At 40.0% G+C, this 22,068-nt stretch overlaps 1 protein-coding gene across 8 annotated transcripts in view; it reads right to left on the bottom strand.

Annotated features, from left to right (window-relative positions):
* The window catches only part of MDN1 (midasin AAA ATPase 1), a 152,763-nt gene that overhangs the window by 127,603 nt on the left and 3,092 nt on the right, over window positions 1-22,068 (bottom strand). For 7 of the 8 annotated variants that reach the window (XM_036317718.1, XM_036317719.1, XM_036317711.1 and 4 more), the window contains exons 2-11: window positions 16,697-16,923; window positions 15,302-15,526; window positions 14,826-14,933; window positions 14,554-14,746; window positions 11,165-11,407; window positions 10,485-10,616; window positions 7,277-7,380; window positions 4,821-4,935; window positions 823-1,016; window positions 108-189 (exon numbers count right to left, since the gene is read on the bottom strand). In XM_036317718.1, coding sequence (XP_036173611.1) covers window positions 108-189; window positions 823-1,016; window positions 4,821-4,935; window positions 7,277-7,380; window positions 10,485-10,616; window positions 11,165-11,407; window positions 14,554-14,746; window positions 14,826-14,933; window positions 15,302-15,526; window positions 16,697-16,923 — 1,623 coding nt within the window. Of the gene's footprint in view, window positions 1-107; window positions 190-822; window positions 1,017-4,820; window positions 4,936-7,276; window positions 7,381-10,484; window positions 10,617-11,164; window positions 11,408-14,553; window positions 14,747-14,825; window positions 14,934-15,301; window positions 15,527-16,696; window positions 16,924-20,758; window positions 21,059-22,068 lie in introns of those variants that run through there. The other variant, XM_036317716.1, reaches the window with a different exon arrangement.

Raw genomic sequence — 22,068 nt, 5'->3', positions numbered from 1 at the left:
AATAACCACACAAAAGAAAAACTCTGATAGCAGTCAAGACACAGAAAATAACAATGGAAATCAACAGCCTGATAGAACATAGAGAAAACAAGAACACTGTAACTTACCTCATGAAAAATATGTAATGATCCTGATGGACACAGAGTATGAAAGCTATGGGCAATCCTATTACACCAATTCAGAAGATCCCTTTAAAAAAAAATCAAGAAATAAAAAACCATAGACTAAAGACATCAAAGGCATCAGTTTATTTGGTCCACTTAAGTCTGGGACACCTAGTAACAACACCTCCTTTCTTCAGGCAATGTGAAGATAAACAGTGTCGGAGGAAGGAATAAGTGAGTGGTCCCAGTCCCTACCCTACCAGCAAGTGACCTATCGCTCATTTCTCCCCCATCCAGCCACACAAGTAGCAGAAGAGGAGCAACTCTCAGAGGAAACTGCGGGAGTTGCCCATTTCTAATTCTCACTTCTCAAAGGGCAAGTCAGCCATGGAGAATAGAGAGAAAAGGTACATAACTCAGCATGTACAGCAAAATACAAGGGTCTTATTTAAGACCACAAGTGTCACAAAGGCTATCCAGTGAAAAGAATTATCAGTAACTATTCCCCACTCTGCTGTAAAAGTTATTTTTCAAAGCGAAAATAACATGACAAGTCTTCCTAACAAGTAACTAGACCTGAAAAAAGGATCTGACGCCATGAAGCAGCCCAGAAGTCTAATTTCAAACCTGACCTCTTGTAAGCATAGTTCTAGCTGCTAAGAACTTTTGAGGGAAGCAGTTTTTAAAACATCAACTCAAAAAGTGTTTAGTCCAGTACCTTAGAGACAATTCTCTTCCCTCAAGGCTTAGTCTTTTGTTTTCTGTTCTGTCTTCCGAAACTTCCTTAGGTACCTGTTCACATCCAACAGAACTACCACTCTGAGAGTGGTGTTTCTCTCCAGTAAGCTGGGTGTAAATGCCAAGCAGGTGGTCAGTTACTGCCAACAGGCTGGGGTATCTGTTCTGAAGAACCTGACAGAAGGAGAAAAAGGCAAAGAAAATTTAGCAGTAGACACAGTGATTTTTTAAAAACACATGTAAACTGCTCTGGACACTAGTCAACCAAAAAATGTATAGCTTGCCCCAGCTGGTTTGGCTCGGTGGATAGAGCATCGGCCTGCGGACTAAAGGGTCCCAGGTTCGCCGAAACCGGTTTGGCTCAGTGGATAGAGCGTCGGCCTGCGGACTGAAAGGTCCCAGGTTCGATTCCGGTCAAGGGCATGTACCTGGGTTGCGGGCACATCCCCAGTAGGAGATGTGCAGGAGGCAGCTGATCGATGTTCCTCTCTCATCGATGTTTCTAACTCTCTATCTCTCTCCCTTCCTCTCTGTAAAAAATCAATAAAATATAAAAAAATAAAAAAAATAAAAAATAATAATAATCTGGCTTCTGCCTTTAAAAAAAAAAAAGGGTCCCAGGTTCGATTCCGGTCAAGGGCACATGCCTGGCTTGCGGGCTCGATCTCCAGTGTGGGGCATGCAGGAGGCAGCCAATCAATGATTCTCCCTCATCATTGATGTTTCTATCTCTCTCTCCCTCTCCCTACCTCTCTAAAATCAATAAAAACATATTTTTTTTAAAAAAATGTATAGCTCTATGAAATTTGTCATCTTTACCAAGGTATAAGAACTTCCCCCTTACCCACAGGCCCTTCCCTCTCAAAGACTAATTTTTTTTCTACCCAGAACTCAGTTGTCTGGCAATCTCACCAGAGCTTAGGATATAGAAGCCAGATAGGAAAAAAAGTCTCTAAAGCAGTGGTTCTCAACCTTCTGGCCCTTTAAATACAGTTCCTCATGTTGTGACCCAACCATAAAATTATTTTCGTTGCTACTTCATAACTGTAATGTTGCTACTGTTATGAATCATAATGTAAATATCTGATATGCAGGATGGTCTTAGACGACCCCTGTGAAAGGGTCATTCGACCGCCAAAGTGGTCGCGACCCACAAGTTGAGAGCCACTGCTCTAAAGCAACATATACACCCAACTCCCAATAATTTATTCACTAAAGAATCTTGCAAGTACTATTTACTTACTCACTGTAAATACAATTCAAGTATGATTCATTTCTCAGCCAAAAGCAAATTATAAGCAGTCAATTGGAAAGAGAAAATAACCTTTTAAAAGCAAATCACAGTAAAAGGAGCTGGTGTTAAGTACTGATCAAAAGCAGCTGATCTTTTTTTTAAAAAAAATATATATTTTATTGATTTTTTACAGAGAGGAAGGGAGAGGGATAGAGAGTTAGAAACATCGATCAGCTGCCTCCTGCACACTCCCCACTGGGTATGTGCCCGCAAGCAAGGTACATGCCCTTGGCCGGAATCAAACCTGGGACCCTTGAGTCCGCAGGCCGACGCTCTATCCACTGAGCCAAACCAGTTAGGGCAAAAGCAGCTGATCTTTAAAAAGCAAACAATAAAGTTTGAAAAGATCTCATCCTGTTCAACTTCGATAACTGAGAGTTTTCTGCAATATAATACTTGGTGCTCATAATACTGATTCCAAGGTTTTATGATATAAAATTGTTCAATCAAATCTATTTGAGAAGAGAAATATTACGTACATATTAGTAATATTACCATCCAAAATATTTAGATAAGCTTGAAAAGAATATTGTGGTTCTAATTTGTATATAAAATTGGTATATTTAAATTTGTATATATTAAATCGTCTCTAAGTGGTAGCTCAGATTTTATTTCTTCATATCTAGTTTTATTGGAGGATTTTATAACAAATATGCTGAAAACATACTTCAGATGGTTTAAAAATTAAATAAGGACAAGAGAATAATAAAATAAATAAATGCAATTTAACGGTTACACTCGTGGACCTTTCAAATATAGAATATACAGTTTGTGTATGAAGGGAACACCTATAAAATTCGTTATACATTTATGACCTTGGTCAAACTATTTCACCCCTAAAATAAAAAGTTCCCTCGCACCCCTTTTATAATCAATCCCTTCCCCCACCCCCTGCTCTGGGAATCACCAAATCTGGTTCCATGGTTTTAAGTATGTCATTTTTATGGACTCATACAGGATTCATGTGTAGTGCAGGTTCTCTTACTCAAGTTGTTTTTGAGATTCATCCAGACATTACTACATGTATCAGAAGTTCATTCCTTTTTATTACTGAGTGGTAATTTCATTATATAACTATGTACATTTATGATCAGGGTGAAAAAAAGCTATTTTTACTTGGAAAAAATTCTTGTCAAGTTTAACACTTTAGTAAAATCTCAGCTATTTGGGAAAAAATTCTGAATTAAAAAAGATTTATATGCCAAAACCGGTTTGGCTCAGTGGATAGAGCGTCGGCCTGCGGACTGAAAGGTCCCAGGTTCGATTCCGGTCAAGGGCATGTACCTGGGTTGCGGGCACATCCCCAGTAGGAGATGTGCAGGAGGCAGCTGATCGATGTTTCTCTCTCATCGATGTTTCTAACTCTCTATCTCTCTCCTTTCCTCTCTGTAAACAATCAATAAAATATATTAAAAAAAAAAAAAAGATTTATATGTATCCACTAACCAGTCATTTTCTACCTTAGCCAAAAATATCTGTTCTTCGTTATCACAAATAAAAAATTTAAACATAGTATCATTTAATAAACTAATCTGACATGATATGGCTCTATTATCAAATGATGTGCATCTTAGAGATTCATTCCTTTGATAAGCATTTATTAAGTACCTACTTTATATCAGGCACTGTTCCAGGGAAAGGACAACAAACAAATATGGAATGGAGCCCACCCTTAAGTAACTCCATCTGGCATAAGAAGCAGATATACAAGCAAATCAAGCTTACAACACAAAGGTCAGCCCTGCTGGGGAGATGCAGGAAAGTTTCATGGGGCAGGAGATGCACCTGGCAGAGGTCAGCAGTGGCTGTGAAATAAGACATCTGGACACATGCAAGGTGTAGGGGAGACAACATTTGAGAAACTGCTAGAGGTGAGTTCCTGGCATGCACCACGTATGAGAAAAGCACTACATAAATAGCTCATTTTTTAAAGTATAATTTGATTTTTTTGGCAATAAGTAAAAAAAAAAAAATCTTTCTGAGCATAAGACTACTGTGGTTGGCAGCAACAGAAATACAGTTCCTTGAAGAAATTATTTCATTTCCTAAGTAATGCTCACAAGGGTTTTACCACTAACCATTTATTCAGGAGAGTGTTATTGGGATTTATTAGCAAGTCCAAATGCCTAGAAATGACAAGTGAGCTTCTCAAAGTCAACTGTCTAAATATGACATATGCCATGGAAGTGAGGAGGTGAATGCTCCTGTTGTGCTTCCTATGAGCAGGGTGACTCACTGCAATGCATGACAGAAAAAAAATAATAAGCTTCAGCTTGAATTTAAAGTACATACACCAAAACTAAGAAAAGAATAGTTGTCAAATGTTCTCATCCTCTTAAGCCCCAATAAATCACACCTAAATATGAACTTTAGTCCTCTCCTTTATAGAATAAACTGGAATTTAAGTCTGAAAATTAAACATCTTAAACGTCTACAATTGCAAAAGAAAGTGCTGCATTATGACATAGCCCTACAACAAATGATGCTTTTAAATATATTACCAAATAAAAAGTATTAGATGAATTTAATACACAAAAATGTTAGCACATTAACTGTTAGCAAATTAGGTTGATGAGTATTTTGGGGATTCATTATATTATTTCCTCTATTTACATGTAAGTCTGGAACTTTTAATAATAAAAAGCAAAAAAGAAAAGCATCAATACTTTCTAATAACCACATACCTCATTCAGTTCTGTCTTATCCATGTTATCCAGGTGAATTTTGGTCCAATGTTTGTCTAGCAGAGTAGCATGACTACTTAGTGGTCGATACCAGTTCCCTCCACAGCTCAAAAGTCTGTATTTCAAAATAAAAAAAGTCACAAAAAACTCCCAATTTTAATCTTGAATTAAAACCCTGGTTATCCCTTGCTAGACATTATCTCAGATACAAATAAAACTCACATCCCTTTTGGAGCTATGTTGGACTTCTAGGGCAGCTAACAAATGAAAGGCTGTCAACAGACCCAAATTTGACTCTTTTCCTTCAGGGAAGTAATAGAGCTTTAACCAAGTTATTTTCAAGTCACTGCAAATGATTCTATTAGGTGATTTAATCTCAACAACATATTTCTCTTCCTTAAGACATAATTTCAGGAAAGAAAAGACCTACAGCATTCAAGTTCACTGCTAGTTACCAAAAGCTATATACCCAAATCATTTAAAATGTCCGGAGGAATATTCATGAAGCATATACTCTGGGCAAGCCACATACACCAAAGCCATTTGATTTAATCCTTACAACTGTCTTGAGGGGATCATGCCCTTCTTTATTCCTAACACATAAGGAAGAGAAGGAGAATAATGCCCCTGGCTCACTCAACTACGACTATAAATGACAGACCCCACAGCTGATGTCCCAGGACTTTCCGGGAAATGTACCTAATAGGAGAGAACTTTACTATCCCCGTAAATAAAACCAGGGTCTATTAAAATCAGCAGGGCCTAGCAAGGTGTTTCTTGAGAACTGTTAGGTTAGTGCCACATTCCATCTGGGAGTGAATACTCCACTGAGGTATAATAAACACTAATATAATCACTAAATATAATGTGACATTAGTTCCACTCTTGGGAATTTTAAGACCTATACAGATATAGACTAGCAGCAGGAAATAAGCTGTTGCCTTTGTGTTGTTATACACTGTAGACAAGAACACATACAAAGTTTGCTTTGGTTTTATTCCTATGTTGATGCTTATAGTCAATTAAGTTTTTTAACTGCTTAAAATCTGTACGTCATTATAACCATCATCATGGCGAGCCATTAGTTGGGCACTTACTATGTGAAAGGTTTTTAGGTGGTTTTTTTTTTTCAATATATTTTTTATTGATGTCAGAGAGAAAGGGAGAGGGAGAGAAAGATAGAAACATCAATGATGACAGAGAATCACTGATTGGCTGCCTCCCACACACCCCCCACTGGGGATTGAGCCTGCAACAGGGGCATGTGCCCTTGACTGGAATCAAACCTGGGACCCTTCAGTCCGCAGGCCAACACTCTATCCACTGAGCCAAACCAGCTAGGGCTGTGAAAGGTTTTTAATGCAAGTCATTTCACTTAATCTTTACAGCTTACACTAAATTGTAAAGTAGGTATTATTAGCCCCATTATAACCAGAAAAGAACAAGGTACACACAGGTACAAAGTATCACCTTCAGAACTCAAACCCAGGGCTACCTGATAACAATCTTGCCTCTGATAATTTTTGAAAACATGAAGACAGTTCTTTTTAAAAACACACCCTTATTTTCTAAATTAATTATCTCCATTAAAAGTTATACGGGCTCTAGCCAGCATGGAGCAATGATTAGAGTGCCAGCCCTCGCACCAAAGAGTTGCAGATTTGGTTCCCAGTCATGGGCATGTACTTGTATTGCAGTTTCGATCCCCAACCCCAGTCGGGGCACATGCAGGAGGCACCCAATGGATATGTCTGACACAGTGGTTCTCAACCTTCCTACGGCCGCAACCCTTTAATACAGTTCCTCATGTTATGGTGACCCCTAATTTCATTGTTACAAATTGAACATAATTAAAGCATAGTGATTAATCACAAAAACAATATGTAATTATATGTTTTCCAATGGTCTTAGGTGACCCCTGTGAAAGGGTCGTTCGACCCCCAAAGGGGTCGCGACCCACAGGTTGAGAACCGCTGCTCTAACATCAATGTTCCCCTCTATCTCTCCCCTCCTCCCTCCTTCCCTTCCGCTCACTGTAAAAAAAATCAATGGAAAAAATATCCTTCAGTAAGGATTAACAAAAGTCAAAGTCATAAGGAATGAAGACTGGCCGGGGGCTCAGTTTGCTGGAGCACTGTCCAGGACAACCGAAAGGCTGCAGAGTCGATTCCCGGTCAAGGCACATATCAAGGTTGTTGGATTGATCCCTGGTTGGGGAGTGTACAGGAGGTAATGGATCTATTTCTCTCTCACATCAATGCTTCTCTCTCTCCCCCATCCTCTCTCTCTAAAATCAACAAAAACATATAAGTAGTCAGGAATGAGAAGGTTGGCTGCCATCAGTTCCAACTAACCTTACTTAAAGTCACCCAGAGAACTCTATTCCAGGACTTCTGGGCGCAGCTCTAGTGTACAGACTTTTGAGGAAGAGGTTCCACAGTGGAAATGCGACATACCTCCTGGTTGCAAAGAACTGAAATCCAGGAGCCACTTTTAGACAGTCACCTCGGCCAGGAATCAAGAGCTCTCCGTTCTCCAAGAGAGGGATCAGTACGGAAACCTAAATCACAAAACTCCACTGATAAAGCTATTAAGACAAAAGTAACAAAAAAAAAAACCACCCTTCTCCAAATAATAAACAGATTCATAAAAGAAACCCCAGCTCTCATAGTATGAACTAGGATCAAAAGGCAGGTGGGAAAGGCTGAGCCACCCCACTCCAGAAGAACAAGTTATTCTTTCAACATTCCCTGAGTGCCTATATGGACCAGAAGCAAGCAATACCCTCAAAATCCAGACATGACTGAGGCTTCACAGCCTAGCACAGCCATGGGCAAACTACAGCCCGAGGGCCGGATCAGGCCCGTTTGAAATGAATAAAACTAAAAAAAAAAAGACCGTACCCTTTTACGTAATGATGTTTACTTTGCATTTATATTAATTCACACAAACACTCCATCCATGCTTTTGTTCCGGCCCTCCGGTCCAGTTTAAGAACCCATTGTGGCCCTCAAGTCAAAAAGTTTGCCCACCCCTGGCCTAGCAGCTAATGAGAGATAGCTATGCAAAGCATCACACAACATGACCAGTGTGAACCCAGAGATGTACAAAGTGACATGTGAAAAGAGTGGCTGTAAATCAGAAGTGAAGCCATCCCAGAGGTAATGACATTCACCAAGTCTTAAAGTATGAGCCGGTATTAGCCAGGTTCGGTGGGAGTGAAATGGCACATATACTCCAGGCAAAATATTCAAATGGATAAAAATGTATATGCCTCGGTATGGCATGAGAGGACTATGTTATGGTTAGGGCAGAATGTGCATACAAAGTAGTAGAAAAATACAAGGCTTAAAGACAGATGAAAAAGGGCCTCCTGTGTTGAGCTAAGGAATTTGAGTTTTTTCATGAAAGTTATTTAAAGGATTTTAGCCTGCGGGCAGGGAGGGAAATTACATTTTTTTTTTTTTTAGATAACCAACTGTGCAACATTATGGAAGATAACTAAAGAGTTAGCTTGGAGTGAAAGAGGTGAAAGGACAGCAGTTAGGTAAGAAAGGAAGGAAGAAAGAAAGAGCCCTGGGCTAAGGCAGTGGGATAAGTGAGAACAGAATAGAAAGTCTGAGAAATGTTAAGTCTGAGTGAGAGACTAGAAGAGGGAGACATCAACCTTCTGGCTTGGTAACCTTCCGTGTGGCAGAAAAACTGTTTTGAGAAAGAGCAGACATATTGGACAACTTGAACTTGTGCTAGCTAAGGAATATCCAAGTAGAAATTTTTCAAGAAAAGTGAGGACTGCATATACGGATATGGGGATGTGAGTTTATAGGGGAACAAATAACAAAGAGCCAAGGAAGAGGTTTCTAAAATATCAGACATAATTTTCACTGTTTCATACATCGCCAGGAGCTGAAAGGAAAGCCCAAAACAGCATAGGGGCAACTCCAAGATAATGCCAAAACTTGAAACTAAAAAAAAAAAAAAAAAAATCATCCTAAAGGAGATCTGTAAAAGCTGCCTTAAAATATTAGCTGAGAAGCCGAAACCGGTTTGGCTCAGTGGATAGAGCGTCGGCCTGTGGACTGAAGGGTCCCGGGTTCGATTCTGGACAAGGGCATGTGCCTTGGTTGTGGGCACATCCCCGGTGGGGAGTGTGCAGGAGGCAGCTGGTCGATGTTTCTCTCTCATCGATGTTTCTAACTCTCTATCTCTCTCCTTTCCTCTCTGTAAAAACTCAATAAAATATATTAAAAAAATATATATATATATTAGCTGAGAAATTCTGAAAACAAAATAATAATCAAGAAATCAAGTATGTTTTAAAGTAAGCACAACTTCACTATGATGATAATTATGTCTAACTATAATCAACTGAACAACACACCTTCTGAAAACAATTTAACAGAAGGGGAATGGTCTGCACAAAACGCAACTCAAAGTACAGGAATTTTCTAATGTTTATCAGATACTGCCAAAAGGTCAGGACAAATCATCCATTTGGCCTTGAATCTGGACTTTGTCATCAAAGAATATACTTAGCAATGGGATAGTGATAGATCCCTAGGCTCTATCATGACATGGATGGAATATCACTCATACTCATCTACCTTCTTGGGCTCTAATTCCACCATCCACCATCCTAATGATTTCCAGGTACCCGGATATCTGAAAAAATTGCCCAGGAAAGAGAGCACTAGAAAGGGAAAAAAGTCTCAACAAATGCTTTTAACCTGCCTGGTAGCTTATAATTCAGTTTTATTTTTTAAGTCTCATTGGTAGCAATCAGCCTTGGCTGATTAAGAAAAATGAGTTCCAGCCCTATAAAACTGAGTATTAAGACTCTAAAACATGATGATCAAACTGAGGCTCTGCCTAAGCCAATAATACCATTACATCTTTACCTAAAATCATCATAATACACATGTATTTATAGATACTCCTTCCCTTTCATATCTCCCTCTCCCTCACTCTCTCTCCCTCCCCTCCTCCTCTCCTGTCCTTCTCTCCCCCCCTCCTTCATGTTATTCTCATATCCAAGAGGGAAAAGTCCATATGCAGTTAACTATAAGGTTCATGTTAAAAGAAAATTAAAACCAATCTCAGAAAAAACTGTCCAAAGTAAGAATTGTTTATTCTGTTATTTGTTTCCTTGGTCATAGTTTATAGACTACAGAGGAAACATGGACTGCCTCCATAGCTAAATTTTATACACATAGAAAAGTGATCTTTTTAAAACCAATAATATACATCCAATATCTTTTCCTTAATGGAACAAAGACAAGCACACTCTTAATACATCATCTGTCCTCTGAGAAGCAGAATCTCAAAGTTCTCAGTGTATCTGAAACAGAGGTAAGATATTTCCTACTGGGCTGATTCATGGAAAGGCTGTTAAAACTGGCCACATATTTGACTGAAGGAGGGAAAAAACTTTTGTGAAATTGGTCACATTATACTACTAAAGGAAACAGTACAAGCAGAATTTTATCAATTTTCTATCAAATAAGAAACCAGCCAAGTAAGCCAAGACCTCAAACCAGATTAGGTAGGTAACCATGAATGACCTCTTACAACATTTCTCTAATCAAACGCCTATGTTTAAATTATCCCCTAGAATCACTAACAAAATATGCTCTTTAAAGACAGGAAATTAGCGAAGCCACATACCACGTCTAAGGGGGCATAGTCAATATCCTCCAGTAGGATCCAGTGTCCCTTTGTGGCTGCCTGTGTCAGGGTGCCAGGCTGCCACACAAACTCTCCTGGGACATCTGTGCAGCGGTACATTCCCAGCAACATCTGCAGAAAGAAAATAATTATTCAAATCACACATCTGAGGTATCACTGCTATATCCTTTAATTCCATTAAACTTCTACCTATGTATATACATAAAAGCCTAAGCGACCGTCTGAACGGTAGCTGTGACGCGCACTGACCACCAGGGGGCAGATGCTCAATGCAGGAGCTGCTAAGCTGCGGTGACCTGGCAGCTGAGGTGACCTGGCAGCTGCAGTTCTCAGGTGACACACCCAGAACCAGACAGGAGGGAGCCCGATTCCGGGTGCGTCACCTGAGAACTGCCCTCTCGCAATCCAGGACCCCTCGGTGGATGTCGGAGAGCCGGTTTCAGCCCGATCCCTCAGGCCAGCCCGAGGGACCCCACTGATGCACAAATCCGTGCACCGGCCCTCTAGTAGAAATATAAGCAAGCATTTGTGTTTTTAGAGCTTGGTCCCATCGGTTCTGAAAGACCAGTAACTATTATCATAGTCCCTTAGCAAAAACAATATTTTAATGCAAAGTTATAAGCATGCTAATCCCATAAAACTTGCCATTTCTTAATTACCTTACTGTCGGTCTGATCTCCAAGCTGAACTTTGAGAAGCTCAGGGGGCTTCCTTCTACCTGTCATTGCAGCTAAATGTTCAACTAAAGAAGTTTTGCCGCATCCTATTGGTCCTTCCAACAACACAGCATTCTGAGAAGCCACTGCCATAGCCAGGGTCTGAAGATTTTTGCAGACTGACTCAACCAGTACATAAGAACTAAAGACCAGCTCTTGTTCATGAGAAGAACTCCTGTTACTAGCCTAAGGAGGCAAGTGAGAAATAAAAAGCATGTCAAGAATGCGTCCTTTCTCCAAAAGGCACAGGTTAAATTTCTACAGTGCTTCCTCTGATCTTTACATAAACCTCTGCCAATATATTAGCAGAGGTTTAACAGAAGTATAACAACAATAGGTATATTATCCAAAGTAAAGATCTGACTTTTTTTTCTTTCCTTTCTTCCTCAACTCCTGCCTTTGGGGAAGAAAGTAAAAAATTCACTACCAAATTTAAGAAGTTTCCCAAAATTTCAGAAGCCAAAAAAGCTGACACACAAGGGATGGGGACAAACCACAACTAGATTATTTTTCTTTTCCTTCCTCTTGCCACATCCCAGGGTTTCATATCTAAGATAGAGAATGCATACAAGCCCTGGCTAGTATGGCTCAATTGGTTGGCGCATTGTTCCATACACCAAAAAGTGGTGGGTTCGATCCCTGGTCAGGGTACGAGTGGGAGGCAGCCAGTTGATTTAAGCGGTTTTCTTTTACATATACACTAAAATATTTAGATATGAAATGATGTAGCATCTGAGAGTTGCTTTCAAAATAATGTGGTATGGGTAAAGTGTGCAGAAATAACAATGAAACATAATTGATCACAAATTTATAATTATTGAAGAAGAGTGATGGGTAGGTAAATGGGGGTTCATTACACCATTGTTTCTACTTTAGAATGTGTTTAACGTTTTCCATAACAAAAAGTTAAAAATAGTAAGATAATGTGCCCAATGTTTAATGAGTACAGAGTTTCAGCTTTGCAAGAAGAAATGTTAGGAAGTCTGCACAACAATGTGAATATACTTAATACCACTGACGTGTACACTAAAAAAAGTTGAAGATGGTAAATATTATGTGTATGTTACCACAATTAAAATTTTAAAAAAAGCCGAAACCGGTTTGGCTCAGTGGATAGAGCGTCGGCCTGCGGACTGAAAGGTCCCAGGTTCGATTCCGGTCAAGGGCATGTACCTGGGTTGCGGGCATATCCCCAGTAGGAGATGTGCAGGAGGCAGCTGATCGATGTTTCTCTCTCATCGATGTTTCTAACTCTCTATCTCTCTCCCTTCCTCTCTGTAAAAAATCAATAAAATGTATTTAAAAAAAAAATTTTTTTTAAAATAATAATGCACCTAACATAATAGAGGAAAAATGATCTCTTGGAAAAGTGGAATGATTATTATCTTTTAAGAAATAATAATTCTCTAACATGGCTAGTCCCTTAAAGATATGTGAGGATAAAATAAGATTCAGGGCTGAAAGTTATTTGCAACTTCCTGAAGGGCTATCTATTACAGCAATTTAGCAGGTGGGCTGGGCCATAGCACGATTCTGCACTCTGACCCCAGTGCCCTGCTACCCAACATCAAGCCCATCTGAACCAGAATCCTTCCTATATTAAAATTCTAATGCTCCAAACATTATCTATGTAAAGAGAGTGGTTAAGAGGGGGTGGGTTTTAGCGACTAGAGGGAAACACAGGGGTCTTGGAAGTGCTGATATCTTAGTGCTGGTTACACAGATATATCCAGTTCATGAATAATCACTGAGATGTACATTTAACAGGTGTGCTTTTTTACATGTATACTGTACTACTACATTTTTGTTTTTTAATTGCACTACCAAGTGACAAACCTATGGTTCAAGGAACAACCCAGGACTTGTTCCAAGAAGAAAATTGGGTAGGTGTGACCCAAGTAACAACTGATAAAAGACTGCTGCAGGGTGCCTAGCTGGTTTGGTTCGGTGGATAGAGTATCGGCCTCCGGACTGAAGGGTCCCAGGTTCAATTCTGGTTAAGGCAGCGGTTCTCAACCCATGGGTCACGACCCCTTTGGGGGTCGAACAACCCTTTCACAAGGGTCGCCTAAGACCATCGGAAAACACATATATAATTACATATTGTTTTTGTGATTAATCACTATGCTTTAATTATGTTCAATTTGTAACAATGAAAATACATCCTGCATATCAGATATTTACATTACCATTCATAACAGTAGCAAAATTACAGTTATGAAGTAGCAATGAAAATAATTTTATGGCCGGGGCCGGTTTGGCTCAGTGGATGGAGCGTCGGCCTGCGGACTGAGGGGTCCCGGGTTCGATTCCGGTCAGGGGCATGTGCCTGGGTTGCGGGCACATCCCCAGTGGGAGATGTGCAGGAGGCAGCTGATCGATGTCTCTCTCTCATCGATGTTTCTGGCTCTCTGTCTCTCTCCCTTCCTCTCTGTAGGGAATCAATAAAATATATTAAAAAAAAAAAAAAAAAAAAAATAATTTTATGGTTGGGGGTCACCACAACAGGAGGAACTGTATTAAAGGGTTGCGGCATTAGGAAGGTTGAGAACCACTGGGTTAAGGGCACATACCATGGTTGCAGGTTCCCTGGCCCTGGTCGGGGTGCATGCAGGAGGCAACCAATTGATGTGTCTCTCTCACATCAATGTTTCTCTCTGTCTCTCCCTCTCCCTTCCACTCTCTTTAAAAATCAATGGAAAAATATCCTCGAGTGAAGATTAACAAGCAAAAAAAAAAAAGACTGCAGGGGGGGTGGGGGTGGGGGTGGGGGTGGGGGGTGAGGACAGAAAACAGACCGGTTCCCAGTGGTTCCAGATTATGGAACCAGATTAGAAACTGTTAAGTCTTTCCCAAGTGTGCTCTAGAGCCACATTCTTAGAAAGGTCATTTCATATGGGCAGGGGGAAGTTCTCTGCAGATACCAGCCTCCCCGACAACAGACAAAGCGAAAATTCTGACAGAAAGAGGTGGCTGGGGCTAGCCCCGAGTCAGCCAATGTGCAACCCAAGAGTCTCTGGGCAATTCAGTCTGTCTTTGTTTTACATAAATATAGCATTATAACATGTGCCACTCAACTTCACACAGCTGTCATAGTAAATAAATGAGAGGATATATAGAAAAGCTTTGCTAAAGTTAAGAGCACCACACAAGCATTGTTATAGTATCTAATTTACCACTGAAGAGGGACAACGGGAAAATCAGAGAGGAGGGCCTGAGTAAATGTCTCTTTATCTCTGTAAATGGAATAGTAACTTGGCAAACTCAATTTGGCCTGTGTTATTGGCATTTAGGAGAGGAAGGGGGCACACACCCTACTGATGCCAACATACCTGCTCTCCAGGGGTTGGTGGCTGCCCAGGCAGCACCACACCACAGACAGCAGTCACCCTGGAGGAGAGGTCAGCTGAAACAAGATGTCCCTGTAAGTATTGCAGTTCCTTCTCCTTACGCCACAGGGAAGCTTCTGGATTGGCCAAAACCAAGGCCTTCTCCAAGTCCTGCAGCTGGGCCTCTTCTAGTAACCTGAGTGAAATGAGGATCTCATCAATAACCTTAATCCAGAGGAAACCACATCAAGGTCTTCAGAAATGTTCCTGCTTACCTCAACCTGAAATGAATCAGTTCCTCACTATTAAAAATCTTCTTAAGGAATGATAGCTTGTGCTCTTCATTCATGCAAGTTACCACAGCAAGACAATGGGCTGTGTACCTGGAGAAAATCAAAGTATATAAACTCAGGACCTGCAGGTGATTCTAAAGAATAAAAAAAATTTGCTAGCCAACTGAATACTGGAAAAGGAAATCTTAAAGAATTAAAGTAACACATTTAAGAGTAGAAAATACAAATCAGGAATAATGAATTCACTTGACAGAACATGAAAAAGGTGAAACTCCACTCAAATCATTTCATTTTCCTCTAGTGTGACACATGAGTAAGGAAAGAGAGTAAGAACTCAAAAGTCACCAGCACAAAGATAACATATTAAATGGTTTCTTTTCCCTCCTTATGCACACAATGATATACTCTCCCCAACATCCCCATACTAGAAGCACAGGAAAAACCCAATAGCTACGCACCAGCGGACCAAGGTGTCGTGGCTTCTGAGGAGAGGAACACACACACTCCAGTCCCAGAGCTCCCGGAACACAGACTGCTCTTGCTGTAAAAACTTGTAGGCTGCTTCCATTAGGTCCCGGAGCTTCATCCGCCTGCGCCCATAGCGGACTGGATTAGCATCTGAACTCTCTAGGAAGAGTCTTTGAAAGACTGGAGAAGTGTCCTTGAAATACCTCAGGGCAAACCTTCAGAAAGAGAATTTTCATTGTTGTTGAGGAAATTGATGTATACATCTCCACTTTGAGACAGGATAACAGAACATAACAAGAACTCACTAGGGTCTGAGAACAGACAGATGCTAAAGCTCCCTAGTCCTAAGATTATACCTGTTCAAGTTCAGGAACCAATATCATGGCATGAGATATCTGACGAAGAGAATACAAACACCAAAGGTACTTCTTTTGCAAGTGTTTACTACTGAAAATGCACTCGTTGCCCTAACTGGTTTGGCTCAGTGGATAGAGCGTTGGCCTGTGGACTGAAAGGTCCCAGGTTCGATTCCAGTCAAGGGCATGTACCTTGGTTGCGGGCAACATCCCTAGTAGGGGGTGTGCAGGAGGCAGCTGATCGATGTTTCTCTCTCTCTCTCATTGATGTTTCTATCTCTCTATCCCTCTCCCTTCCTCTCTGTAAAAAATCAATAAAATATATTTTTTAAAAAAAAGAGAGAGAGAGAGAGAAAGCCATGTGTGTGGCATATGCCTATAACCCCAGATACTTCAGAAGCTGAGACAAGAGGCTTGTTTAACCCCAGAAATTCTGGGCTGTATTACGTTATGCAATAAATTCAGTATTAATATGGTAACCCATGGGAGTGGGGGAATTACCATGTTGTCGAATGAATGGTGAACTAGCCCAGATTGGAAATGGAGCAGGTTAAAAGAGAAATACATTAGAATACAGCTCTAACACAACTTCTTACCATACTGATTTGGACAGATTTATAGAAAGCTAAAATGGATACTAGACCTCTTCTAATCAACGCCCTCAGCTCCTCTAGCAAGCCACAAATCTCATCCATTTGAAGTGGATGCTTTAAGAGCCTCAGCTAAAACTCATTTAAATATGCCTTATATGCATGTATTGCCAGATGATATAATCCTTGGGGTTAGGGGACATATCTTGGCCATTTTTCTGTCTTGATGGCCAAGATTTAAGAGAAACCTAATAAATGGTTACTGAACTGAGCTGGATAAAAAGAGTCTCTGTGATTATTTTTACAAAACAGTACCACTTATCTCTTTCTTTCCTGTATTTTTCCTCTTCCATTCTCAGCTCAGACTCTCCTTACTTCCCAGGAGAGAGCAGGTTCTACCACTGCAAGAAGAAACGTGAAAAATAATACTGTTACTTACGGGAGGACATCAGGATGGCTACCGATGAGCTTGCTCATTGAGACACAGAGTCGTTCGTGTAGATCATGGTTGACTTGGCCTCCAGCTTTAATGGCTTCAGCATTCCTTTCCAGCAAATCCAAAAGGATAGGGCGAAATTGCCGACCGATCAGAATAGTATAGTCCTTATCCAGAAGTAACTGTGCTAAGGTATTCAGGATACACTGGCGATCTTGAGGTGTCCACACCTAAGAGAAAAGCCACACAAAAGATCTATATATACAATACTAGGGGCCCAGTGCACAAATTCATGCACCTTGAAAGGAATGTGGGCCTCGAGGTTGCAGTGGGCACAGGGGCGGGTCTCAGCCCATCTTCTGCGCCCCTACCTGGCCCCTCCTGCCGCGGCCACCAGTCCCCTCTCTGCAGCAGCTGGCGCTGGCCCTGCTCACACCTACCTACTGAAGGCGCAGAGCGATTAGGGCCGGCACTGACAGTGGGTGTGAGCGCTGGATGGGACCGCAGCACGCGGGAGCAAAGAATTTTCAGTAACCACCAGAGGCTTGCCCTGATGACAGTGACCTGCGCCCTGCCTTGGTGTGGCACCCCGCCCACCTGCTCTACCATCCCACCAAGGCCGGCCGATGCCCCCACCATGTTCCGCGCATGCCCCCCCCCCCCCACATCACAGCAACCGGTTGTTCAGTTGTTCCACTGTTCGGTCTACTTGCATATTAGGGAGATACATATATATATATATATATATATACACACACACACACACACACATATATATATATTTATATATATATACATATATATATATGATTTGTTTGCACTACTGTAGAGGAGCCAAGAGTTCTAGCTTGGAATTAAAATAACCAATTTCCAGACTTCAAAGGTCAGGTTACCTTATAAAACACCCTGACCAGTGTGGCTCAGTTGGTTGGAGCCTCATCCTGGACAACAAAAGGTGGTGGGTTCGATCCCCGGTCAGGCATGTGTGGGAGGCAACCAATCAAAGTTTCTCTCTCACACCAATATTTCTCTGTCTAAAATAAAATTTAAAAAACAACAAAACACAGCAGGGGTTTTTAGCAATATAGGATTAGAGTTGATTAATGTAAAGGCTGTTACCAATAGGTCCCTGGGGTTTCAGGTAAAAGGACTAATAGCAAATCCATGTAAAATACTATACAGCTTCTCTGAAAAATAATCTGTGTTTCAGGGTCAAAACACTCTCCCAGGGCTCCTCTGCTCTTGAAGGAAAATATAGGAATTAAATGAAAACAAAAAAATTTTAAAAACTGCAGTTAGTACACAAAACCGCCAACTCTCTTGAGGAAAGGGTAGAGATTAAGAAATCAATTCTTAGCCCTAGCCGGTTTGGCTCAGTGGATAGTGTGTCAGCCTGCGGACCGAAGGGTCTGGTTGCAGGCTTGGTCCCCAGGATGGGGTGTGCAGGAGGCAGCTGATCAATGATTCTCTCTCATCATTGATATTTCTATCTCTCTCCCCCTCTCCCTTCCTCTCTGAAATCAATAAAAATGTATTTTTTAAATGTTAAAAAAATCAATTCCTGAATATAAATAAAGCTATCCCTATAAAGGCTCCAGCCTCTAATAAACAAACAAAACAAATCCAAAATAGACAATCACACTTTGATATGCAAGATGAAATACACAACAAAATTCTGGTCCCTGGGCTCCGAATGTCCATTAAGCATAATAGGGGAAACTGTAGTGTATAAAAGGTTTGATGTTGCTAGAGTGTATGCAGGACTGTACAACCCTTGCTGTCAGACAAAGCGACATACCCTCTGACCTAGCAAGCCCAATACTATAAATTTATCTTAAGGAGTTACAAATTAAACAGTTATCTATAAGAGTGCAGCTTGAGCCCCAACTGGTTTGGCTCAGTGGATAGAGCATCAACCTGCAGACTGAAGGGTCCCGGGTTCAATTCCAGTCAAGGGCATGTATGTACCTTGGTTGTGGGCACATCCCCAGTGAGGGGTGTGCAGGAGGCAGCTGATCGATGTTTCTCTCTCATCGATGTTTCTAACTCTCTATCCCTCTCCCTTCCTCTCTGTAAAAATTCAATAATATATATTTTTTAAAAAAGAGTGCAGCCATATGCAAAAACCTAACAATTTTTTCCAAAGTTATTACTCTGAAAAGAAGTTCCCTTACCCCAGAACTCTTACAAAGTCTCCCAAATTATTGGGCATTCCCTTCATAAAAACACCTAATTTTGAACAAAGCACTGATGGGGAAAGAATATTATCTTAAAACAAGTTCTATCAATATTAGTTCTGCTGTTTATAGGGGGCCACCCAAAGGACCTCATAAAAATGGAGGCAAGGAAATTTAACAGATTTGGCCATGGTATACAGAGGCATGACCTCACATTTTCAACTGCCGAATGTCCCTATAAATAAGCCCCCAAAAGTATATTTTTAAAATATAAAAACAACAGTAATATAGTAAGTGGTTATTCTGTGAAGAAAAAAAAATCTATATCTACAAAATAAACAAACATAACATGTCTAATTTCCTCAGGTTAATACAGAGCATCTACAGAAACCTAGCTAGCATCATAGGTTTAAAAGTGGGTAAAAGGGCCTTGGCTGGTTGCTCAGTGGTTAGACGGTTACAGATGCTTTGCATCAACCTGAGGAAATTAGACATGTTATTCACACGGACACTTGTGAGCTAGGAAAAACCTCCAGAGGACATTATTTAATCAACTTTTTCTTCAAAAGGAAATCTAGAAAACTGTGTTAGACATCTAGAAACAGATGTTTAACTTTTTAAAAATCAACTTTATTGGCTTTTATAACATAACTTACATACAATAAAATGCAGCCATTTATATTTGGATGAGTTTTGAATATGTATACACTGTGTAACCTCCTTCTCAATTAAAATATCATATCCAAAGTTCCCTCAAGTTCCTTTGCAGTCAACCCCCTCACCCTAGACAACCAATGACTTGATTTTATGGCCATAGATTACAGATTTGCCTATTCTAGACCTTTATATAAACGAATCATATGGTATGTACTCTTTCCTGTCTAGCTTCTTTTGCTCAGTATTGATGCTTTTGGTAATAGCCATGTAGTTGTATGCTTCAATAGTTTATTCCATTTCACTACTGTCTAGTTTTTCACTGTATAAATATATTACAACTTGTTTTTTCATTTACATGTTTGATGGATATTTTCACTGTTTCCAGCTACCACCAATAAAACTACTATGAACACTCATGTACAAGAGATTTATGGACATGAATATTCATCACTCTTAATCTTTTTCATTAACTAAAGGTAAGACTGCTGAGTTATATGGCAACTGAATGCTTCAACAGATAGTAAATTTTAATTTTAATTTTAAAAAAAATTTTTCGATGTTTAAAAGAAACTTTTCTAAATCAGTTGTACCAGTTTACACTCCACTAGCAATGTTTGAGAGCTCTAGTTGCTACATAACCCACCAACACACAGTATTGTCAGTCTTAATGTTAGCGATCTAGTGGTATCTGGTGGTTTTATTTGCATTCCCCTGACGACCAAAGAGGCTCATAATTTTTTCAAGTGTTTATGGTCATTCATTTATCTTCTTTTGTGATGTGTTTTTTCATTTCTTTTACCCACTTTATTTTTTTTTTTGGGGGGGGGGGGGATCGATCCTTACCAAAGGATATTTTTCCTACTGATTTTTAGAGAGTAGAAGGGAGGGGAGGAGGGGGAGATAAAGAGAGAAAAACATCAAATGTGAGAAAGACACATTGATTGGTTGCCTCCCGCCCGTGCCCCAACCAGGCCAGTGCCTGGGCTAATGCTCTAACCACAGAGCAAAACCAGCCAGGGCTCTTTTACCCACTTTTAAATTGGGTTATTCATGTATTAAATATGATGCTAGTCAGGTTTCTATAGATGCTCTGTATCAACCTGAGGAAATTTTGTTCTATTCTTAGCTTGTTTTTGTTCTACTCCTATCTTGTCTTTGTCTTTAAAATGCTCCTTTCTAACTAACTAGTCTGATTAATCAGCAAAAACAATTGTTCATATTAGTCACTTACCTTCTTATTCTTTTTAGGATCTATAATGGTGGCCTTCTTTCATTCCAAGTAGTTTGAATTTTCCCCTTTTATTCTTGATCAGTCTTTTCAAAGAATCAACATTTGGTTTCACTGAAGTGCTCTATTATTTATCCATTTTCTTTTTCATTAATTTCCACTCTTTATTATTCTCTTCCTTCAACTTATTTTGAGTTTAATGTACTCTTCTTTTTCTAATTTCTTAAGGTGAATTTTAATACCACTATTTCCTATTATAAGAATTTTAATGTTATGAATTTACCTCTAAATACTTTAGCTATATCCCACAAAGTGTTTAAAGTATCATTCAATTCAAAACATTTTCTGGCCCTAACCGGTTTGGCTCAGTGGATGGAGCGTCGGCCTGCGGACTGAAGGGTCCCAGGTTCGATTCCAGTCAAGGGCATGTACCTTGGTTGCTGGCGCATCCCCAGTGGGGGGTGTGCAGGAGGCAGCTGATTGATGTTTCTAACTCTCTATCCCTCTCCCTTCCTCTCTGTAAAAAATCAATAAAATATATTAAAAAAAAAAAAATTCTGCGGCACATCCACAATAGATATATTTAAAAAATATATATATATTTTCTGATTCTCCCAGTGATTTCTTCTTTAACCATCAGTTTTTTCTTTTAATTTTATTATTTAATTTATAACATTTAGGATTTTTCCAGTAACTTTTGGGTTGATTGTTTGCCCCCTTAATTTAATTTCATTGAGGTCACTGAATATACCTGTATAATTTCAATTATTCTAAATTTATTAAGACTTGTTTAATGGCCCAGCTATCTCCCTTCTGGTTGGGGAGGAGAAGTACAAACCATTTACTCTAAAGTATCCTTGGCTTAGGGAAGATAGGATTTACTAGGTGGCTGCAAACTGCTGTTTATCTTAGTTTCCCCATCTGTTTGTCCTAGAACAGTGGTTCTCAACCTTCTTAATGCCGCGACCCTTTAATACAGTTCCTCACGTTGTGGTGACCCCCAATTTCATTGTTACAAATTGAACATAATTAAAGTATAGTGATTAATCACAAAAACAATATGTAATTATATATGTGTTTTCCAATGGTCTTAGGCGACCCTTGTGAAAGGGTCGTTCGACCCCCAAAGGGGTCGCGACCCACAGGTTGAACAGCTGTCCTAGAATTTTCCTAGCTTCTTACTATGCTACAACAAGGGGGCTAAGGTTACAAAGCTAGCTTCAGAATCAGGAATCCATGACACAGAGTCAGCCTCCAGAGTCCCTGCTTTTACTACTCTCTGTAACTCTTTAGTTTCTACCATGTGAAATATA

Source organism: Myotis myotis, unplaced genomic scaffold, assembly GCF_014108235.1.
Source record: "Myotis myotis isolate mMyoMyo1 unplaced genomic scaffold, mMyoMyo1.p scaffold_m19_p_7, whole genome shotgun sequence".
In the NCBI taxonomy this organism is placed as follows: Eukaryota; Metazoa; Chordata; class Mammalia; order Chiroptera; family Vespertilionidae; genus Myotis; species Myotis myotis.
This window is presented reverse-complemented; position numbering and strand designations above follow the sequence as displayed.